The sequence below is a fragment of the Anser brachyrhynchus genome, assembly GCF_964034855.1.
Source record: "Anser brachyrhynchus genome assembly, chromosome: 2".
Lineage (NCBI taxonomy): Eukaryota > Metazoa > Chordata > Aves > Anseriformes > Anatidae > Anser > Anser brachyrhynchus.
Genome location: NC_137695.1, coordinates 140341527 through 140365857, shown reverse-complemented (window position 1 = coordinate 140365857; position 24331 = coordinate 140341527). Strand labels below are relative to the sequence as shown.

The 24331-nt window shown below is 45.5% G+C and overlaps 1 protein-coding gene across 2 annotated transcripts in view; it reads right to left on the bottom strand.

Annotated features, from left to right (window-relative positions):
• The window catches only part of FZD6 (frizzled class receptor 6), a 29721-nt gene extending 19038 nt beyond the window's left edge, over positions 1-10683 (bottom strand). The window contains exons 1-2 of one of the 2 annotated variants that reach the window (XM_080579937.1): positions 10182-10683; positions 8761-9137 (exon numbers count right to left, since the gene is read on the bottom strand). In XM_080579937.1, coding sequence (XP_080436063.1) covers positions 8761-8940 — 180 coding nt within the window. In that variant the 5' untranslated portion in view covers positions 8941-9137; positions 10182-10683. Of the gene's footprint in view, positions 1-8760; positions 9138-9316; positions 9529-10181 lie in introns of those variants that run through there. The other variant, XM_080579936.1, reaches the window with a different exon arrangement.
• Positions 10684-24331: the final 13648 nt, after the last annotated feature.

Here is a 24331-nt window from a genome sequence, read left to right as displayed (position 1 = left end):
GGCTCTGCAGAGGCCCAGCCACCTACCACTTCCCCACGCCTGCTGAGTCCGCCCAGGAACACAGTTATATGGCGTAACAGCACAGACACCGAGCCTCAGCTAATAAACCCTACCAGACCTAAGCTGTTCTTACACCCAGCAGGAACTGGTTGTCTCTGCACAGCCCTGCTGGAGCTGGAAGAAGTGGGAAGTATGGCAGAGGCACAAACTAATTTTGCGAGGAGTTTTGCAGGGCTCAAAGCTGACCCTATGAGAGCTCTGCGTGGAGCCACGCTGCTGCTTGCATCGAGTATTTCCCTCTTTGTAAATCTGGGCTCGTCCCACCTAACCAGTACAATAGCATGGCACTGACACTGTATATGAAAAGGAAAATCTGGATTACGAAGATAGTTCCCATGCTAACGGGGAATGACCTCGGCCTCACAGATCCCACACAATGGGAAGTAACCACGAGTTGATTTCTTTCCCGTGTGTCACAGGAATGAGACACAGCTTGTCCCATGGCCAGTGTCAGTGCCTCGACGTACGACCTACTGGAAACACGAGAAGCAGAAGCCAGAGGAAGCACTGCTGGTGGCGAGGTACCTACATGCAGCCTGATGGGCTTTAAATGTAATAACTCCGCCATCTGACTCGTGCAGCCCAGACTGAGGTCATCTGTTACATCACAGCAAAGCGAAGGGATTAGTGAAAGTTTGCAGGGATTAGCGACTGTAATGATTTTCACGTGGTACTGAATCAAATGCTTTACTGAACTTCAAACGGACTGGCTTAGTTAGCACCTAGAAAATCTGCACAGGTCGCTGCTGCCACGCACGCAGGTCAGCCAGCAGGAGAGGATCCTTCGAATGAAATCTCAGCAGCACCAGAGCACAGGCCAACAAGTCAGACACAACGCTGGAAACAAACGATCCAGGAGTCTGAGCCACAGACAGAGACAGCTGAAAAGAACAATGGAAAAGCAGGTGGCAGCCTCGCTTTGTTTCTGTTTGGGAAGCCCTGACCACGCGGCGAGCTTTTCATGTGCTCAGCATCCACCGCCTGCTGTAAATTCTGATCCGCAGCTATTTTCTGTGAAAACACTGCTTCTGGGAAGGTCGTTGTGGGTGCAGAACATAAAAACAGGCCTGCCACTTTAATCCACTTGTACGGCCGTAATCTCCGCTGTATTTTGAAAACATAACACATGCAGCAATTAATGCAGAAAGTAGATCATTGTTGCATAGAAAAAGCAGTGTGGAAGATTTCTAAAGAGATATGTAAGACCTTCATGGAAAAAAAAGTGATACTTCATTCCTAAGGACTTGTGGGAAACAGCTCCCATCTTTCACAGACATCTACTTTGTGATATTTTTGTTGTTATTTCTAAGATAATGTCTAAATGTCTAAAACAGTGATAACTTGACCAGTTATAGATTTTTGCTCTGCAGATATATATATATGAGATATATATATATATATATATGTATATGCATCTTAATTCCTCAATTTGTTGATTTTTATTTACTTTGGGATACATGCCAACCTTAGAGGCAAGAAAGCAAGAAAAACTTGCTTCTAAATAATATAAAAAAGCAAAACAATCTGAATTCTAAAGGATGGATGAAGCAGCTGGTAAGGAAGGAAGCTTTACCCACAACAGCAATTACTTTATGAAAACTTCCTCCTTCCTTCAAATGCAAGATAGCCAAAAATACGAAAGGGCTGTCAACAAAACTAAGGATCTGATGTTTCTACGGGAGCCTCTTTCTGCACCTGCAGCCTCACACAAAGTCTCTCCTCCATTCCCCCAAAATCTCCACCCAAATCCCTGACACCTTAAAACGCTGACCTCTCTGACAAGAAGATCATCACCTGCTACAGCGCAGAAGCAACTTACCGCTGCTTATGGGCAACCTGTTGAGAGCTTGTGCCCTTCCCTCACCGGAGTCACTCAGAACAGACACCGCTGTACCCCGGCACCCACTGCACCGCAGAAACCTTCCCCCAGCTGGGTGAAGCCGGGGGCTGCCACAAGCACCGTTACTGTTCTGTAACCTCGCAGGCAGTCAGGGACTCCCATTTGCTCTCTCCCTCCTTCACAGATGCTCCTGATAAGCAGGCACGTCTTCCTTTTGTCCCTCTGTCCTGGCGCCTCGCTCCCAGACTGCTGCAGGCAGTGCCCTGGGCGGTCTCCCTGCGGCTGAGGTGGCGCTGGGGAAGGAACCAGGCTGTGCAAACGGACGCTGACAAACTCATCGAGGGCACGTGGACGGACCAGAACTGCTCTTGCCAAACTGGTAAAGGAGCAGGAGGCGCTAGACACAAGGCACGGGTGGCAACCCCAGCGGGAGGCCTTCCCTCGCCCTCCAGAACTGCCAGACTTGTCGCTGGTGGCAGCACTGGGTCAGATGTGCAGATCCCTCCTGCTCTCCCCGGCTCTAAATGCCCACGTTAGGCAGCTCCTCCTCAGCACCAGGAGGTGCTTAAAATCCTCGAGGCCACCTTTTCTTCTACCCATTCATCTCAGGATCTGTGGGCCACGTTCGCCTTCAGAGCACGGAGCTGGGCTTGTAGCTCCAGGCATCCTCCCCACGGATCCCCCCAGCTGGATTTTCAAGCTTTCCCTAAAATGGTGCACCTTCCTAGGGCGAAATGGGTTCAGGCCCTCTTGGAGCAGCTGCTTTTAATTTTGGCACGCGGGGTAAGCATGTGGAGAGTTTGGTCACCGAGTGCTTTGTGAACAGGAAAGGGGCGACCACTTCTGGCACTGAAGAAACGGGGCTGTGTAGGCCCGCTGGGGAACAGCGTGGGACGGATGTGGTCATTCTCTGAAAGAATTTGATCTGCCAGAAGTCTAAGCACAAGAAAGAGGGATTTTTTTTTTTTTTTCCCCAGGAAGCTCTTTCGTCACTTAAAGGGATGCAATGGAACAGATATATTTGGAAACAGGACATCTCTTCTGCCCTGCAGAGGCTGATTACCCAGGCCTGCCCCCTGCACCTCAGCAAGTTTTCACCCCCCAGTTATGGGCTGCTTACACAGCCCTTATGCTCCCCTGAATACCTCCCCTTCTTCTAACAGTAAAGCAGAAAGGGAGCAGATCTCCATTCATCTCCACTAGGTAGTTCAGGAGAAAAGGGCAGACATCTGTCTGCGTCTTCTCCTCCAGCAAGTGAACTGCACCGTGGGTCCAGCAATCACAGCTGCACACAACACACAAAAAAGGTCCACGAAAGCAAACAGCAAGGGGTGACGAAGTTACCGTGCTCGCCCCAAAGGCTTGGTGAATCAACAGCCAGCACACAGCGAGAGGAAAATACAGGAAGCCTTGTGGTGCAGACACTCCTACCCCCTCCTTCGGGATGGAGTAGAGAAGGCAAGAAATGACCCAAGAGTTGTTTGAGAAATCACAGATAATCATCGCACTGCCACACTGGAAGTAAAAGCAGTGACATCTGACCACATCCCCTGTCCCACGCGCTTCTTTCCTGGACATTCATTTCTTGTGGTCTTTATCGGGGAAGGCACCGACAACATCCTGCATCCACGTGTCACCCTCAACATCACACCCACCTTGTAACAGGAACACCAAACCCACCTTCCACTTCCACCCACACACAGTACGGGCACAGGCGCTGCACAGCCTCACAACCCACGGACAGTGGACAAAGAGCATCTCTCAGCTGCAAGAAGGTGCCTAAAACCCACTGTGGCCCCTTCAGAAGAAGGGAATCCAGATTAGGGAGGCTGGCATGGATCTGTTCTTTCATAGGTGTCCTCCTGGAGTAAGCAGGCTGCAGCCCCAGGACTAAGCCCACCAGTCTCCACGTACAGTGCTTGGTGTAGCCAGTGACCACGCTTAGCAGGAGAGCACGGAAAAGGAGTTGGAGAAGCACAACGAGACCCAGAGACCTCCAGGGCTGGCACCAACTCCTGACCACCACACAGGGCACTGCGGAAAGGACAGAAGCCTTCAGGAGACCAACAAAATAATTTATTTTACCCACGAAATCAGCACATGGGGTTTATGAATGTGTTGCTCAAGCTGCTACTACTGTGAGAGCTAATGACGACTTGAGTTACTTTGAAACATCTGAGAGCAAGTGCAGAAGAGTGCAAAACCAAAGAGCCCTGAATTTGCATGTTGTACGGTGATACAGATTTGTCTGATGCACACTCCTGACTTTTCAGCAAAAGCTTTTCCACAAGCAACAGTGATGCTCAAAACAGAATTATTCACATCCAACTATTCTGTATTTCTGGAGACTTACCAGCACAGAAGTCACAGTGCTTTGTGTTTCCTTTGATCCATGCGAAGCAGCTATAAGAAAATAGTTCAGCATTTGCAAACTTTGATCTAACACGTACGGATCTAGTTATTTTAACACAAATCTTTTACAACCACCTTGTTCCACTGAGCTAGAAAAGTTACCTTAGCCTGTACTAAATAATGACGCACAGCACGCTATACTTAATACCTTTTTTTTTTTAAACGACTTCCATGTCAGTTACCACCAGTGATAATGGTAAGGAAACAGCACAAATGTTTCCAGCAAAATATGAATTGCAAAGCCCCTCGTGCTTGTTCATACCTCTGCACCCTTTCTCCAGCTGAGGCTCTGAGGCAGCATCATGGAGAAAAAGCAATTCCAAGCAGATACCGCTGATAACTGCTTTCCTAATTGCAGCTGAGCTACTCTAAGAGATTTCGGCTTCCAGTTTCAAAGTACTAGTGGCTCGTGTACTGTAGCAAGCACTGCTCCTTTGAGGTAAGGGAGAGAGGCAGGATGCCTGTCTGTACAGGTTTCAGAAAATTCACACCTGTGCCATTTTGCAGAACATCCCACTAGCAGCATTCTGCACTAAATAGCACTTAAATTCCTCAACACTCCCAACCTACAGAAGGTGGAAAACTTCATCCTATTCCTCCTCCTGTGTGTGTAATATATTTAATATCAATATACATACTGATTTAAGTTTGCCAGTTAACTGGTTTCCAGTTTTTGCAAGTATCTTCACATTGAATCAGTTGCTAATTTATACTTAGAGGCAAATTAAGTGATCATATTAAAAAAATTCATTGAATTTACAGAGGTAGAAAACCACAGAACTTTGGTATCGAGCTTCTGAAGGTACTTCTTAATCCACTTCAAATTGGTTTTGGTGGATGAAACTGACTAGCTCTTGAAAAAACTTGAAACTTGACTAGTTCAGTTCACTGAACTCGCCACAAACATGTATTCTGACACAACAGATTTAGAAATATGAACAAAGGAAGTTATTACAGAGTAATTTTCTCTGCTTTGCTTGAATAATGCTTTACGTTGACAACCCACTCCAGATAGTTGAAGTAATTGCACTCGAGTTAGAAGGGACTTGTTTTTGAGGATTGCCACGAGAGGGAGTTACACCTCTGGAAGTATGGTTGAAGGGTGGCTTCATCACAGCTACATCCATCCATCTTCCTCACTAGACATACTCTACGTCTTCAGTCAGAGTAAAAACACGAGCAGTGGTACTGTTCAATTGCTTTGAGACAGATACTGCAAGTAGCTGCAAATAATTAGCTTCCACTGTCATGCAGGTGTTCAAATAACATACACAGAAAAGCTTCACACCATTAAGTCATGTGGTTGTACTTTCCAAAAACCTCCATTTGTTGCATAAACAAAGCTAATCCAAACAAACAAAACTTGAATAGTTTGAATTCAGTCTGTAGAGTCAAAAATTCAATTAAAAAATATGGCGGGTGGGGAGGGAGCAAATTACAAACTTTCTGTTGCAAAGAATAAGAGCCAAGGAGGACTACCACCATTAGCAGAACCCCTATAACAGAGGCCATAAGATTGAATAAGCCCTTCTTCCTGCTCTAATCAGTTCAATGTTCTGGTTTATTGCATATCACCATGAAGAGCTGATACATGAGGCAGAAATAATACCACGAATCAGCTTGGTGATCCAATTGACTTCCAGGAGGAAAACCACCACGTGAGACTGTGGCTCCCCGTCATTCTCACCTGGAGGATCACTATGAAGACATCGAAATGCCAATTTAACACCTTTCCAGACAGGAGAGAAAACTCTACAGAAGCCATCATACTCCACCAGATGGAAATCACAGCTCTTCTGGCCATACAAGACTCCCCACTGGGGAACACACCCGTTGAGCCTCAACAGTGGGCTAGAGCAGACTTCACAAGGTTTTGGAGAGGTAACTTCACACTCAGATGAGGCTCATCCCCTTGACTGACTATTCTTTGCTCTTTCTGGGAGTAAGCATGACGAATAAATAATGAAAATAAGTTTCCAGAGGGCATAGGAGCAGAAAACAGGATTAATATCAAGCCACTTCCTGCACAAAATACTTGAGATTTCTTGAAGAAGTCTCCACCATATGCTCTTGGATTGCACAATTAAGCAGCTTGCTCAAAGTCAGTTAAGATAAAGTAAGGAAAATATTACAAGCGTCGGTCTTATAACCCAGTGTTTACATTTTAAGACCATGCCCAGCCTTGAGAACAAGTTGTGGGGAGGGGAAAGAGAGATGGAATTAAAAAACAAAGCCTTTGAGCATTCCTACTGAGGATCAAAAGAAAAAAAGTTTTAACCAACATACCATTAAAATTCTTTCTTTGGTACAAACGGAGTTTGGACTACCAATTACAGAAAAATTCAAGCTCTTAAAACACAAGTCTCCTTCATCTCCCAACCTGCTGCTTCTTTGTGGCGGTGAAATGAAGTTAAGCAACAGTCCCAAAGTCCAACAGCTCCTCCTCTGCTGCAAGTCCCCTGAAAAGCAGAACCTTTGACACTCCTGGGAAGTCTCACTGCTGCAATCAACCATGACAAACCACACTGGTGCTGTTACTGACTACCACGTAGAATCACTTCAGAGGGCATAAGCTACTGGTATAAATTGGTCTCAGGGGAGAGGCCCACCAAAGAACTGTGCTAAGCTTACTGTACAACTCCAGCTAAACTGCTAGCGCCAGATACAACACAGGTTACACAAGGGGGGGAAACTTCCTTATGGTTTCATCAGTGAGGCAGTCTGAAAAAGTTGGTTTGGCCAACCAGTACTGTCCAAATGCAATCAGAGGAAGGCAGATCAGGTAGCTCAGAAACATCCATACAGCACGGGAGTAGTGAGGTTAGTGAAGTACCAAATTAGAGGCCAGACCATAGCAGTGACAGGACACTAAGAAGTACTAGGACGCTAGGTCAAACCCTAGTGCTGTTCCAAACAGCCCCCCGTCAGCTGGCTGAGTAGCGATCAGCCACCACAGGAGCCAGAAATGATTATAAAAAGACAGGATGGAGAAAAGGGAACAACAACATTTCTTGCTACCATGCCATTTTTATAGAGAGTGCTAAATAAAAACAGGTAAGTCATGAACCCTCTCCAGGAGGAACTAGGCGTAACTTACTGACGATACAGGAAAGTCACAGCAAGCAAAAGTGACGGTGGTCTCTGCTGTAACAGCAGCGTTCCTGGAAGGCACGAGCACTGACAGAAGCTACCTGCCAAGTAGGAACCACCTGCATGCCTGACAAGATAAAATGGCAGGCGCTGTAGAAAGAGAGCACTCCAGACAAAGCATGACTGGAGAGAGAGAGCACTTTCCAATTTAAAAGCGCACAACTTATCTGAGACCTGTGGCTGAACTGAATTGCTCACATGTAGAGCTCTTAACATTTGATACCAGATTTTTCCATGTATCTACGTGGGGCTGGCAAATACAACGCAAGCCTCTGCCCTTCCAGACTGGCAGCTAGAGGCCAAAATGGTAATCCTAAGTATCCCAAACAGCACTAAACAAATGCTTTGGCAATTGAACCAAGCTCCTTCTCCAAGCTCAGTAATGCATATGCAAATAAGATTTTAGTAGTAGTACTAGCAGCGGCCTTCCCCAATACTACCTTCAATTTTTTTTTAAACCAGAAGCTTCTGAATTTTAATCTCACTTCTGTTTCACTCTCTGCACAGCACAAGACTTTGAGCTTTTCAAGACCTGTGTTAAGGTGTTCCCCCTCCTCTTACTACTGAAAAGCCATTATTAAAACAGGTTTAAAACTTGTTTTACAAGCCTCTCACCCAGAGAGGCTGTCGCCCTCTGTAGCTACTGTAACCGGCCAAGCTCTTCCACAAGGTGGCATGCTCTCAAGGGAGCCATGTTGCAGGCAGTTCAGGTAGCAAAGCATTTGTTTTTAGTTGGAAAAAAAAACAAAACAGAGGAAAGTTTCTCTCAGTCGGGAGTTTCAGCGTTCAGTCAAGTGACAGCACAACGCAAAAACCACAGTGGAGAGCAAGGCTATGAATAAGTTTAGGTACCTGTCCTTAATAGATGGAAGAAAAAAAAAATAACAGTGACTTCTAAACATTGTTTTTGCACCGCCTGAGTTCAGGTGGGCCAGGATTATCACCCGAGTATCATAGGCTATGTCCCTAGAGAATCTCAAGAACTGCTTTATGTATTAGTAAGGTGCGTGGGCTTATGTGCGATCTGTTGAAGAGCTCTAACAGCCACATTGGTGTGCTACACCAGTTCCTCTTCCAGTCTGATACAGAATCCAAGGGGCATGTGTCTGTAGCTCCCTTACGCACTGCTTACACAGCCACAGAGCAATAGTGCAGTCCAGAAAGCTTCAAAGAAGCGTTATCTAGTCAGCTTATCTCCCTTGTCATTCAGCGCAACAGATATCACTGCTCAGAGGACAAAAAGGATGTATTTCGCACTGTTTACATTTCCGCGCCACCTCAGGGCTGGGATAACTCACCTCCATTTGGAGAGCAGCGGTGTCCTGATCGTAGTGCCCCATGATATTTGGGAAAAAAGTCATATTGTAAGGCATTCTCGAGCACCTGGAGATGGTGATCGGCTCGCACGTGAACAGGCTGTGCCCTCGCACCAGGGCCAGGAGCGAGGCGCAGGTCACGGCGGCCACGAGCGCTCCCATGTTGCCGAGCTCCCCGCTAGCGGCGCATAGCTTCGCCCGGCGTCACGCGGGCCGGCCTCTCCCCCGAACACGCATCCTCCTCTTCTCCTTCCACGGGGACGCGGGTTGCAGAGGCGGGCAGGTCGACCATCAGACGCCCCGCTTTCGCTACTTCCCCGTTCTCCAGCGTCTTTCCCCAAACCCCTCCTTCCTCGGACCTGCGGGCACAGGAAGAGCCGAGGCAGGGCGCTCAGCGGCCGCCGCGCCGAGGCCGCCGCGCTCGGCCTCCGCGCAGCCCCGCGGCCGGTGCGGGGCTGCCGGGAGGGGACGGGAGCGGGGCGAGGAGGGACGGGAAGGGGAGAGGAGGGGAGACGAGGCCGTCCCGGCCCGCACCTACCCCGCCGGGCCGCTCCCCGCTGCTCCCAGCGCCCCGGCTCGGCGCTTGGTTCCCAGCCCCGCCCTAGGAAGCGGCGCCCGCAGGGGCGGGCGGGGAGCGGGGCCGGGAGGGCGGCCCAGGAGCCGGGGCTCGCCGGGCGCAGCTTCGGCGCCGGAGCCCCGACACGCCCGGGCCAAGCCCCCGGCGCCCCCTCCTTCCTCCTCCGCCTCCTCCTCTTCCTCCACCGGGCTCCGCCTGGCCATGGCGGCCGCACCAGTACAGCCCCACCACCCCCGCTACCCCCACCACCACCTCGCCCCCTCCCCGCCGCCATGGCCGCGGGCGGCACGGGCAGGACGCGGCGGCGGGGCCGCTCCCGTCGTACTCGGCATGGCGGCGCCGCAGCGGGGCTGCCTTCCCCTGAGGAGGCGCGGGGGAGAGGGGGCACGGGGAGCCTGAGTGGGGTGACAGAAAGGGGAGGTGGTGTGGGGCGTTTGGGACGCGGCGATGAGAGCAAGGGGGTAGCGTGCAGATAGAGGCGGAGCAGCTGGCTGGGGGCGATCATGCCCTCATGTCCTCGCTGCCTTCATGCCCTTCATGGCCCCATGCCCCTCATGTCTCCTGGAACCCAAGCTCAGGCACCACCATGTCCTCTGCCACGCTGAGACCCCATCCAACAACGAAACCCCGTTGGGAAGCAGCCAGGCTTGGCCCAGGTGTAGGAGTGCTGCGCGCCCCTCGGCTCTGCGCAGAGCCACCTGAGGAACGGGAAGCGCCAGATGCCGAGACATGCAAACCAGCTCTAGGAACGGTCTGAGGGTGTTCAGGCAGCCCTGCACCTCTGCTCGTCTGCCCCAAGGGAGTCTGTGCAGTCAGGCCTCCTTACCCAGAATCCAGGTAGTCCGTCCGGGGATGGCGGCGAGCGTCAAGCTGCACGTTGCCTATTCAGAGGACCGCAAAAGCTCTCCGTGCAGATCTTTTGTGTGTAAGCTCCTATAGAAATATACATGACCACAAAACCCCTCCTGAGTCTTTTACGTGAAACTATCTTAGCACCTGTATGAATCACGAGAAGGGTTGTACCTACCTGCCGCAGATCCAAATAGCTCAGCCATTTGAGCAAATGGAGTAACTTGATAGCAGTAATGGAATTCAATTTGCTATACAAACAAGCAGCCAAATGGCAAGGTGACTAACATTTTCCCAGCAGGTTTCACAGATGGTATTAATGAAACCTTGTTATGTGCAGGTTGTGGAAGTTAATGTGCTACAGCGTACAAAGACCTGTGTTATCCTCTGTCGTCATTCCAGTTCTCATCCTCCAGCTGGCTTCAGGTCTCTCTCAGAAGCTCCTTCCTGTTCTAGAAATACCACATTTTTCTTTTCATGAGTGCTGAGAGGCTGCACACGCTGTGGGTCTGGCAGTGAGAGCACCAGGAGCAGGCAGGTGTCTCCCCAGTCAGCTTCTGCTGACATCCCAGGACAGTTCTTGCTCAGCTCTCGATGAAATTGCTGAGCTGCTCTCTGCTCTGGGAACACCATCAGTTCCTCAAATGTACCCAAACTTTGCAGAGACTGGTTGTGTTCGGTGCAGATTCAAACTCCAGCAGCTTTCTACTGACTTTCCTTTCTAGTTTCATTGGCTAAACCTGGAGGCATTTTCACAGAAACAGGAACAGAATTACCCTGGACAATCTGTACTGAGTGAACGCTCTTTGCTTCCTCGTATGTAGGGTTGACAAATTCTCAGAGAAGCTTCTGTTGCAATTTTAATACAGGAAAAACAGCATATCTTACATGATTTTCATGAAAGCTTAAAAAGAAATTTTGCTGAAACAGAAAAAATCTAAGGTTTGGGAATTTCAGTCAAACATGGAAGTTTATGAAAGTAACAAGCATCTGAAAATAAAGTATTGTGAAGAGCTCAGCAGCCTTAGCTCTGCTGGTGTCACACTGTGTAAATATAGCATTATATGAAGTGATGCCTTAGTTCCTTCTATCAGAATGCATTTGCATACATAAATTAAATCTCTAAAACACACGTATGTCTAAATAACATTGTTCTCCTTCCTTAAAGACTCTCCTGTTTTTGTTAGATGACTGGAAAAGGCAGAGAAAAGGAAGGATGAGCCCTGTCTTCAGTCACACTATTAATATATTTTGCTTCCTCTCAACCTAGTTGCTAAGCAAGTTATTCCTGAGGCTGGTTCTCAGAGCCATGATCTAAATATATTTGTTTCTGGCTATATAAAGGTCTCGACTAACCAGAGTGAGGAATGTGAGCACTCTCGCTGGTATCCAGCAAGGCACTTTTAAGTATGAATAAGTGTTTTAAGCATGTACTCAAATGTATTGCTGATTAGGGATGCAACTACTCAGATGTGTAAGTACTTCGCTCACCTGGCACTGGAGATATTGTTAACATTTCAGTTAATGTAATATTAATTTTCTGACCTTTGTCTGGCACCACTTCAAACAATTATAGTATAGCAATTTTCACTACAAAGAGTCTAAATGATTTAGAGCCTTGTTCAAATCTCAGGTCATCTTCAGATGCCTTTCAACACATTCAGCACAGGGTGTTCAGCAGCGGTGGCCGGCAGCTCCCCTCGAAGCTCTGCTGACTGCCACCACCCGCACGGATGCGATGGAACAGGTCACGTACCATCACCTCAGTGCCCACGCTCCATCCATCTGGCTGGAACCCATCCTCATCAGAAATGTTAACAACCTGCCTGGGCTATGAACTGCAGAACCCTTTTCTCCTTCAACTGTTTGTGTGGACGTCCCTCCCAGAAAGGTGAAAAACAACGTGACCACATTTGCTTGCTGTGTGAACATGTTAGTGCACCCTGTGCTCATGCACTAGGGAGGAAGGCTCCAAGATGTACACTGGCTTGAGCTTTCTCCTGTTGGCACATCTAAGAGCTTCATAACTGAATTATATTGTTGGAACATTATACCAAAGTTTGACTTAATATAATTTAAATATTACAGATTTGCCAGTTACACAGTTTGATGTTGGCTGGTTCAGTTATAAGGTTCACGATGTTCTTATTATTCTGTATTTAAAACACATTATTCATAATTTGGTGAAATTTAGAAGGAGTAAATAGCCAGTAGATGGCACCAATAAATCCTGTTATGAGACTTAAAATTAAAATCTTTTTCTCAAATGTGCTTGGAAATGAAAAACAATTGCACAAATAATAATATTTTATTAAGACAATTTATTCTAATTAATTTACAGTAATAGGTAAAATGTTTCAGTTTATAAACAATGTGTTTTTAAGTTAAAATTTTACCTTTTAATTCAACTCATGAGAAGGGCTTAGAAAGAGCACATAGGTGTTTTGCAGCAATTTTGCAGTTCTTCAGTAAATCTGGTCTTTGATCAGGTAATGCCTTCTGAGCACTTCTCCAATCTCAAGCAGCTGTGTCAGCTTAAACCGTTGTAGTACATTTTTTCCATAAAGCCTTTAAACTGTAACACCCTGCAACAGCAGTGAAAACTGGAAAAGGAAGTATATTTAGAAAGCCAGAAGGTTTTGCACTGCCATGTGCTAATCGCTCTAGTGGGTTCTTGCAGCCCATGTCATCTTCTTCCCTAAACAAAGTATGACCTATTTAGACTTTAGTCCTTGAAAACATTATGGCTGTGTGGTTTGTGGCACCCACACAGGCCGCACATAAGATGTTGATTTCCTTTACGATAGAAGGATCTCGTCTTTCATTTGTCTGTAAATGACAACACTGTGCCTTCACAGGGTTGCTTTAATAAAACAGTGATTATGCTAACGTTATTCCTTTCCCATCAGGTTACCTCGCCTAGGCTCGGGTACTGAGCACCATGTAAAGTTAACAGGAAATATGTCTATAAAGGGTAATTTTTTCTAAGAATGATCAAGGAAATTTCATTCCTTGTGGACTTTTAGCAGACTTCACTCCTGATAAATCTGCAACCGATCTTCTTGGGTGACAATAACAAAGAGCAGCGACAGTGGGTGTTTTCCCATTGGGGCTCCTCTTATCTCGTTCTTTCTGTGGCTCTGTACTTACTTTGGACAATGTCACAAAGGCTGAGGGAAAGGAAATCTGTGTTACAGGGCATGAGTCATTTCCAGTGGAAAGGGCTGATAGGAACCAAGCACTCAGAGTGGACGGGCAAGGCAGCAATGATGCTGACTGCAAAACAGCAAATACTGACTTAGGATATGCTGTAGTGTTGTTCTTTGTTTCCTCAAAAAAAAAATGATGCATTAAGGAGAGGGATTCTGTCAGGGAGTATAGTGATAACAGGACAAGGGGGAATGAGCTTTAAACTAAAGAGGGTAAATTTAGATTAGGTATTTGGAAGAAATTCTTCACTCAGAGGGCGGTGAGGCCCTGGCACAGGCTGCCCAGAGAAGCTGTGGATGCCCCATCCCTGGAGGTGCTCAAGGCCAGGCTGGATGGGGCTTTGGGCAACCTGGTGTGGTGGGAGGTGTCCCTGCCCATGGCAGGGGGCTGGAACTGGGTGGGCTTTAAGGTCCCTTCCAACCCAAACCATTCTGTGATTCTGTGATTAACTTTAGTTGAACTGTTCCTATTTATATGATGTGCATATCACAGAATCACAGAATTGTAGGGGTTGGAAGGGACCTCCAGAGATCATCGGGTCCAACCCCCTGCCAAAGCAGGTTCCCTAGAGCAGGCTGCCCAGGTAGGCGTCCAGACGGGCCTTGAATATCTCCAGAGAAGGAGACCCCACAACCTCCCTGGGCAGCCTGTACCAGTGCTCCCTCACCCTCACCGCGAAGAAGTTATTTCACATGTTGGTGCGGAACTTCCTGTGATCCATTTTGTGGCCATTGCCCCTTGTCCTGTCCCCACAAACCACTGAAAAGAGGTTGGCCAAATCCCTCTGTCTCCCACACTTAAGATATTTGTAAACACTGATAGGATCCCCTCTCAGTCTTCTCTTCTCAAGGCTGAATATCAAATATCAAAGCAGAATTGACTTCACACAGATTTCAAACACGGCTTTTTAGGTTGGTAGTTTAAGATATTTATTGAAACATGAAAATGCCAGATATACAACAAAATGAGTTTTTGGAGTTCAGGCACTAACTGCTATAAGGTGATTCTGAAGGCAATCAGCATGTTAAAAGCAAACTAAGGAGCATCCACAGCATCATGCAAGGGTATTGGTAATTAAACCTACCCCATACGCAGCTGATGCATATTGTCTTCCCATCATAACAACACAGTTCTACGGTGACTTCCTAAGTTCTGGGGAACTACATAGCAGAATAACCTATAAAAATAATAATAATAAAAACCTGTCTGTAAATATACCCTTCTGACATCTCCCAGTTAGATTTCTGGAGCGGTGGATTGACTATCTGGTTAACTGTGAAGGAAGAAGTAAAGATAGGAAATACAATGTTTTTGTTTTCATTGGTTCACAATCTAATACTTATTTTTAATAGCATTCCTTTGAAATTCTGTGGGATAAAGCTTTTATTAATGTATAAAAATTAGGTAGAAAGTATGGCGGTCACTGTAGCCATCATCTTTATGTATAGAACAGCAAGTTGTTTTCAGTCAAAATCTGTTGTTTTCTGTCACTGTTCAGATCTATTTATAACAAATAAATTATTTGAATCTTATATTTGAATCTTTAATACTCAGAAATAACAAATGGATGTGCTTTTCCACAGGTGCTCCTGAGCTATTACCAAATTGAAACAACATGCGGAATACTAAGTATATTTTCAGCTGAGACATACAGTTCTGCCTGAGATCAATGCAGAACACAAAAATGAGTCACACTTTAGATCTTAGGGAAACTGTAACCACATAACAACTAATTCGTTGGGTTAATAAAATCTGGTGCACTCCAGGACTTGTGTCAGCATTACTGTTCTAAACTAGGATTTGCAAAATATGCTTATGGAACCAGTTATACCGTGTTGTGGGAGATAGTGTTGGCCACTGTTAACACTTACAAATTATATAAACCTCATTTTCTCAGTCTCCTTCTGCATCTTTTCATCCTTGCTGTTTGGGATCAACCACTATATCATTAGTCAATGTCTAGAAATGAAGCCTTTCCATCCAACAGTTTGCAGTCAAAAAGGTTATAGAGCCAACTCTGTGAGTGTGAAATCATTTCAAATGCAAATTATGACAGAAAAAGGAAATGTGAAATATCCTGAAACAAATTTAAAAATATATATATACAAAGCCAATAATGAATGAGAAAATAAAGGCGCTAGGATGTGACTGTAATAACCTTAGTAAATCTTGAACAGGAAAAAAAAAAACAAACTGATTCATTAGTTGATTCTAAGCACAAAAGTACAGTTGCTCAAATATACTTAGTTAACATTCAAATTTGTCTTCCCACCTGGCATAGAAGGTAATTCAGCAGTTCTCTGATATAGTCAGCTATGACTGACAGATGATTTGAGAAAAGGTGAGTCTCAGAAGGGGCTAACCACTACTTAGTTATGTATTTTTACATTATTTTTGTAACAAAGTGTACTTGGTTCCATGTTTGTGCCTTCATTTTCTTTCTGGGACTTTTCTGCTACATACCTGGATATGCTCAACTTCAAGAGGTAGGAGAAGGCCAAAAAGTAAAGCGTCAAATAAAGAGGGAAGACCAGAAGGAAAGGTTGAAGGAACAGAGGTCAGGCTTCTCTGAGGCAGAAGGATCAGATGCGGAGGAGAAAGGCCAGAAGGCTCTTTTCTTCTCTGAGCAGGGCAGGCACAGGAGTCTGGGCAAGAGTTTGCTTGCTGGACAGGGATGGAACATACAAAGCTCAGCTCTGGGCTAAGCGAAGGATCTTGTGATGCATCCAGAATGGCAAAACAAAGCGAAAATGTAGCATATAGACCATCAGAAAAAAAAAAAAAAAGAAAAAAAAAATCCTGAGATGCAAAGTAGGATTTATGCATGCCCATGACACAGGTATCCTAATCTCCTCTTCTCAGAGCACTAGTTCATGAAGGCCTGTGGTCTTGGAAAAAAGTGGAAAAATGGCTCAGAAGTATCCATAAAGCTTTCCCTCTTACAAGGGAAAAATGGAGGTCACTCATACCATCATCTCTGGGATCCTAAATAGCTTCTCTGAAAGAAGAAGCATAGAAAAAAAGAAGAAACAAAGAGAAACTTAGGAATCACAGGAGGCTTCTCTTGCCTTCCTTGTCAGCAGCAGCCTTATCGTCGTGGTTGTCTTTGTCCTCAGAGGACCCAAACTGCCCTTGTATGATAGGGATGCCCATGTTTCCTTCTGTGAAGGCACTCATGGACATCGGTGTGATGTCCCTGTCTGACAACAGAACATATAGCTCAGATCCTCACAATAGCAGAAGACAATGCCTTAGCAATAGCTAAGTGTTCATTATTGGTGTTAACTGTCTTGCAAGTCTGCCTTTATTTAAGTCTTCTACTGCTCTAAGTTCCCGTTATACCCATGGTGGGCCATCTGAGCACAAATGACATGGTGAGTCACCAAGTGCCACTGGTGGTCACCCCATGCTATGATCCTTTACTCAAACTTCCAAGCAGTTTAAGGACCATCTGAGGGGTTCAACTGGTATCGTGATATGCTAGAAGTGCAGATTCTCCCAGAACATTTTTTTTGTGATTACATTAGGGCTAAGTCTGTGGTGAGGTTCTGTGTCTGGCCCAACTCCTCAGTGGAACCATGCTGTAGGACTGATGACTTTCAGAGTGAAAAGTGGAAGTAAGCTAAACAACCTAGATGGAGAGGCCAATCATGGCTGGTAGCTGATACAGGCCTAAAAATGCTGACAGCACTCAAGTGATTAGGCCAACGTAGCAGTCCAATTCTCTAAGAAGGGGAGCAAGGGATATCCAGGGGGTGTAGCACTGTTTATAGAGGTTAGAAAAATAATGGAAATTCCATACCAAAAGTGCCGTAAGGCAGCTCCTAGGTCCTTTTCAAAATGCCTATAAAACAAAATGGATAGACAAGACCACATTCAGTTTAACTCACCCAACCCAGTTTCTGCTGGAAGTGCAATTGGAGTAATGTATCTATGATTTTTCGGTCTGGTCCCTCGATGCATAAGTCCAGCTTTGCTGTCTCTTCAAATGTCGTAACAGCCAGCATGGATTAAGAACTGAAAAGAAGTATCTAGGAGCTTAATTCTTCACCGCTCAAGAGCAGTAATTTGCTCCTGAACAAAGGGACAGAAAATAAATTCATATCATTAATAACAGAAGAAGATAATGTTTTGTTTCTATTCTCCAATTTGCACTTGCATTATCCTAACATGTGCCTCATTATACTATGCACCAAAGTAATTCAACTTCTTTTGCAAAACTCAGGTGAAGCAACTGTCATATAAAAAACTCACATAAACAAGCGCCATGGAGTAATTTATATTAAAAATAGTTACTAATGTTTTCAATAGAGGACAAAGAACAATTTCTGTTATCATATCAAAAGTTATAATGTATTCATTGATTTACACTGATATAACCAGCATTAGGATTTAATCCAATGGGCTGACATTTCCATAATTCCATAATTCATATGTTTTCCTCTTTCTATTTTCCTCTTTGTACGTGTTTTGGCAAGATACATGTTTCTGCATCTCTGCCAGTTCCATTGCGTTATGCCTTTAACCACTAGCAAATCCAAGGTTTCTACATTCCTGGGAGTAAAGAAAATAATTCAGCTAAGCTTTTGTTCTAGCTCTACGGGAATTGTGTGAGTGAAATTGTCAAAAGCCAGGAAAGAATTCTCAGATTTCTACTGATCTGGAAGAACCTAAAGCTACTGTGTGTTCAGGAACTGGGGAGGGGAAGGGAAGGGGAGGGAAGGGAAGGGAAGGGAAGGGAAGGGAAGGGAAGGGAAGGGAAGGGAAGGGAAGGGAAGGGAAGGGAAGGGAAGGGAAGGGAAGGGAAGGGAAGGGAAGGGAAGGGAAGGGAAGGGAAGGGAAGGGAAGGGAAGGGAAGGGAAGGGAAGGGAAGGGAAGGGAAGGGAAGGGAAGGGAAGGGAAGGGAAGGGAAGGGAAGGGAAGGGAAGGGAAGGGAAGGGAAGGGAAGGGAAGGGAAGGGAAGGGAAGGGAAGGGAAGGGAAGGGAAGGGAAGGGAAATCTGGAGCTTTCTGCCTTCATACTAATTCACAGTAAAACAGCATGGTTTCATCAGGATTATAGGCTACCATGGGAGAACAGCAGCAGCAAAATACATGTTGAATGGATAAAGAAAGAGACAGTTTTCACTTGTAAACAAGCACAGAAGTAATTTATTTTTATATTATATAAAATTATATAAACAAAAACTATGAAATATATAAAAAACCACTGATTTTCACCCACAGGTAAGTCACCTTTTACAACATTGGCTATATAAAAGGATTCATGAGAGTGTAGTATATACTCATTTTAAAGCCTTTGTGGTAAAAAAGTAAGCAGGGTGGTATGCAACGGTCTTAGTGTAAGTGAAAACTAGTGTCACTTGAATAAAAACTTACCTCTGATAGGTGCAAACCAAAGTAGTCAGTCAGTGCAGGGAGAAAGATGCCATGTAGGCCTATCCCCACTGAGTTTTCAACTGATTTTTTAGATATATGGGAGAAAATCATAAAGTAGAAACGATTTATGCTAAATTGCACTGGTATGGCTAAGCAAAGCTTGAACCTGTCTGCCATATGAAGAAGGAAATCGTTATCTCAGCCTCAGAGACATTCCAAATACCCAGCTGGAGTAGCAAATGCGATTACTTTTCTGGGAGCCTGACAGGCAGCCCAAGAGCAGTGTCAAGATACATGTATTTATTGCCAAAAGGCTGGTCACTTGGGCTTGCTCAAGCATATCTCCAACAAGTTTTTGAGAGAACAGAAATTTATTTAAGAATTCAGCGCTGACTGTTAAAGTATGTGGAGTAAATGCCATTTGAATTCAAAGAGAAACAGTTCAAAGAACTGAGCAGCCAGGTCAGGATATCCTGGGCTAATAAGAAAAGATCATTAATTTAACACTGGAGAGTCCCAAAAGGTGATGGTAAATGAAGTGCTTAGGAGCCAGCAGTATCTCCTCTTAGAGAGCTGCTTTCCACCTGCTTCAGAAGCATCCAAAATAAAAGCCCTCAGTTATTCATCCAGGTGACAGCGAACTTCCAGGACACAATGTGCTAGAGACGGTGGGGAAGACGTCTCAGTTAGTCTAACAAGTGGTAACCACAAGTGGCTCTGAGAAGGTCTGAGAAGTTACTGCACTTCAGCTCCGAATGAGCAACTTCTCATCTCAGACAGGGTAACTGACCATTCCCGTGGTAATTTCTCATTGCTTAAACCATCAGTGGAGGGTTGTCTACTGTATGAAAAAGGAGGATTTCAAATCACTGCAGGACCTTCTAAGGAGGATGTAGAGACTTTAGTGTGAGCCTGGATGATGCTTCTGCCATGAGTCATGCTTAACTTGAAGGATGTTGACTTAGAGAGGCAGCGCTGACATGACTGGGAGAAAGAACTGAGAGAAAACTTTTCAGCAAATGTTGGTCACAGAAGAGCCTGGAGATGTTACAGGAATTAACTCTCTTTGCTTGCATCCTGCTGTGGCCAGGGCAACAGGACCTTGTGTCATCTCTGTAAATAAACAGAGCCACATCAGAGATATCTGGCTCTGTGATCAAGTTCTCCTTCTAAATCAAATGACATGAACTATGCTAGTCACTTTGATCAAAAAGGTGTAACACATGGTCATTTCTGGAAGGATTAATTTGTTGATTTTTCATAGAATCACAGAATGGTTTGGGTTGGAAGGGACCTTAAAACTCATCTAATTCAAACACTTGGGCAGGGATACCTTCCACTAGACCAGATTACTCAAAGCCCCACCCAACCTGGCCCTTTCCAGATATATAATTAAAAGTAACCCAGACTTTACAATTTTTTAAGACCAGAGATAAACGAAAAAAATTGCCTTTCATGTGAGGAATATCATATGAACCTGCATTAGTCCCTAATCCATCCAGTTCCAAATTCAGCTTTGGACAGCTGACAACTGTTTGTGAAGGCATTAGCCCTGTTGTAGCTTATCTTCAAAATGTCAAGGTTGGTCTCTTCTAGAGCAGGGTCACTGCATCCATACTGCACAGCCGTGGAGCTTGGTTTGGTCCACATTCAGCAGGCTTTCCACCATCTCATCCCTTGGCCTTTTCTGGAAGTATGACACTTTCCTGTCTCGTGTAAGGCACACGACTGCTCCAGCAGATTCTGCAAAAGGTGTCTACATGCTCCCCATGCTGATAACCACTTACTGCAAGAACATGCTGCCCACCATTGCTGCTGTTGTGCCATTGTGACTGCTTTTTATTGACTCTACCACTGCCACATCTGACTCCTACACTTGAATGAAGTCTCTCCTGAAAACCTGCAAACATGAGAGTAAGTAGACATTTGGCAGGTAGAACAGCCATCCATCCTAGAGGGGTCAGCATGTGGGCAGGCTGTTGCCAAAAACGTGAACCATCGGTTCAGGTTCAGGAACTTTAGATGATTAGATTCAGGAATCTGATGATCCTTAAGGTCCCTCCCATCCCAAACTATTTTATGTTTCTATGATAACTTTCACTGGGGACTCACCAGGACTGTATCCTTGCCAGTTTCTCTGTAGTTCAGAAAAAAAATGTGACCAGGATAGCAGTGTCCCTGTTGGGACCAGGATGACCAGGACTGGATACCAAATTCTTATATATGGGGGCCATATCCAACAGCTGATGGGGGCAGCTGGCAGAAGCCCATGGCAGAGGGATATGCTCTGAAACCTCATCACCTGTAAGACCACCAATTTATGTCTACGTAAGTATGATCATGGTGGAAGTTTCTGAAGCCATAGTCCAGATTGTTTGCCCTTAAGTGCACTGGGTTTGTTTATAAATTGACAACTTACCGGTGACATTGCCATAAATATTAACTAGAAACAGAATATTGTGTCTGTGTGTGTGTTTGAACGTGTGCTTTCTAGGGTTATTATATTTGTAAAGTGACAGAATTGACTCTAAAACAAGGATGTACATGTGACTAGGGTGTGCTAATAAAACATTCATTAGGTTATCAGGAAGCTACAGCTCTATGGTGATTGAAGGAAAACAGGGGGTTGTAACAGGAGCCCCTGAAAGTACCAGCACAGGATGACAGTAGAGGCCTTCCAAGTGCAAGTGCAGAATGATGGTAGAGGCGCCATGACTGTAAGCACAAATCACACATTTGCGTGGTCAGCTATTACTCACTAAAGGAAAACGAGCCTGTGAATTAGGTTAAACCTGTTTTAGGGATAACAAAGAGAGCAAAAAAGGAGCCTCCAGCATAAGTAAATGATACTATATATAGCAAATTCAGATATAGCGTGGAATTGCAAACCAACGGGGAAAGAACAAGTAAGCAGACTGCATTAGAAACCACATAAAAATGACTCCAAACAGCCCCAGAGTGATGAAGAAGCCCCTCAGCATTGACGTCATATTCCTGGAGGAGGTGAGGTGAAAAACTATGGACATGAGCCTCATATTCCTCGGAGGCTGTAACTCCCTGCTTCCATCCTGGAGCAGGCTGGTGCCCTGACGCAGAGGGGCAGGGCAGGATGAGCACAGCACCAGACAGCCGGGTGGGTGCTGAGCAGCGTGTAGCAGGTGTAGCTGAATCCCCACTGGGAATGAGCTGCAGCAACTGAACAATTTGGACTATCTTTATTAGTATATCGTTTTATAACCAGACTGATAGTAATTCTTTTATTGGACAGTTAACATTTTTATGAGCCTAGCAATAAATTCTTGTCTCTGCATATATGAAATGTGTTTCTTTAGCCCCTATAAATTGTATTGACTGCTTAGTCTGGTACCCTGTCCTTGAGGACTGGCAGTTAAAATTCAGTACAGATGCCGGTGGAGAACACAGAGAGTCCTTCTGAGAGTCGTGTGACATTTTTGCAAACAGTGCTTTGAAGGCACAAGCCTGCAGTAATCACACAGGACCACGGTGCATTCATCATGGTCCCATGGTCGTGGCAGTCTTGCTTAAAGAATAACAGTTGATTTTACCTAGAGATGCAGAAAGATAGCACTTGTAACTTGGCAATGAGCACATAGTAGCTGAGTGTACAGCATCCATGGGCTGAGTGTGTGTATATAGGTGGACAGCAGTGTGTGGAAGTGGAAAGAGTGGTGTGCTGCAATGAGACATGTGCATGAAACAAATGCAAGATACCAGCAGGGCTGGGCTATGAGAAATCAAGAAATGTGTGCGGAGTTGTTCTGCCTGTAGAAGGAGGCTAGGGACTTAAAAACCAAGGGCTTGGGTTGCGGTTGGACTACCAAAATGTCATTCACAAGGAAGCTACAAGGGCAAAGCTGATAGAAACTGGTTTTCACAGTTTGTGAAAACAGCTGCGCCCCAAGGTGAATGAGTAAGGCCTTGAGTGAACTACAAATAATGCTCAAGCCAACAGCTATGAGATGCTGTGCACAGGATCAGTGTTGGAGGAGTGGGTATGGTAGGTGTGTGAAACTGTTTCCTCTGAGCGGTAGCTGTTAGTGTTAACACCATCAGATTAGCTTTAAAAGCTTGGGAACCACAACTGTTAACCTTAGATTAGCCAGAAATAAAAAGTTACCAACCCGGTTGACTGTTGTACTGGAATTTTCAATCGAATATTTGCAAACATTAATGATATCCCTAAGTTTACACTGAAGCCTTTTCCTAGGTCGTCAGTATGAGGGGGCCTGAGCAAACTTCCAAAGACTGTCAGTCCCTCTTCTGCTCGGTCTCTGCATGCGCCCGGGACAACCAGAGAATGTCCTCCTGACGTGTGTGGGCTTCCACATCAGTGCTTCGTAGTAGGCCAAAGTCTCTGCTTATACCAGAACAACACGCACACTAGTAAATCGGGCATGCCTTTCCTCAAGCTGGCTCTTCCCCAGAGTAATTAAAGGATTGCTCTGCAACTTACAGGAGCTGTTTGTAACACGCTGCTGATGGTCCGTGACACATGCCCTGGGGCACAACGCAAGGGCATCCATGGGCGTGCCGGGCTGGGAGGCCTGTGGGGTGGAAGAGATCTTTGTAGGGCAGATGGAGGCAGACACAGGATAACCCCTATCACCTGCAAGGGCAGCTCCAAGGACAGCCCTTCTCCCAGGCCAAAGCCCCGATTTATTGCAGAGGGAGCTAGCTATTTTGTTCCAGTGTTCACTGGGAGTCAGCACGCGTGTGTGCATATGTGCGGTGCAGATGGTCTGGGACTGGGATCGAGGAGCAAGTACTGGAGCTAAGTGATTTGGCAGCGTAGATTCACCCTGTGATAAAAATGGATTTGTAATATGAGATGCTTATGAGAGGGAATTGAAAAATACCTGCCTAGCACAGGCTTAAGAGGCTGCTTTCTTACCGTGGATACAATTAATGTGTGGTAGGAAAACACAGTGCCCAGACAGATAAGCAGCAATGACAGCATGCCTGCTGGAAAATGTGGCCCAGGATATATTCTGGAAGTTAATCTGCTGCATTTATTATTATTCCACGTTGTCAAAAGATGGCCACAAGATCAACCAAAGTCAAGGGGCAGAAAATCCTAATGTACTAGGTGTGGAATCCCAGAGCAGTAAGGTACTGCATTCCAGAGGTGGGTGTAAAATGCTTGTCTCAGCCAATTAATTTAAACATGTTATTTCACCTGAAAGGTGGTTTTGAATTAGAAACACGGATGATGAATGCCATTTGCATAGAACACTATATCTATCCACTAATGGTTAACTCCCTGCATCCCAACAGTTCCCAGAGGTTATGATACTACTTGTGCAGGCTTGTAGCTGGACAGTGAATCAATGAGAAGTAACTCTGCTCCCGTGCTTGGCAGCACTGATCATGTGCTTTGCTTCCCCAAGTCCACATCTGAACTGTGCACAGGTATGCTCTCTGTATGATAATAATGCATAGACCCACATGCTGCAAAAGTTATGTCACATTAGTACTAAAACTGTTTTGGTGGGGAACTAATCTGAGGATAAGTAGATAC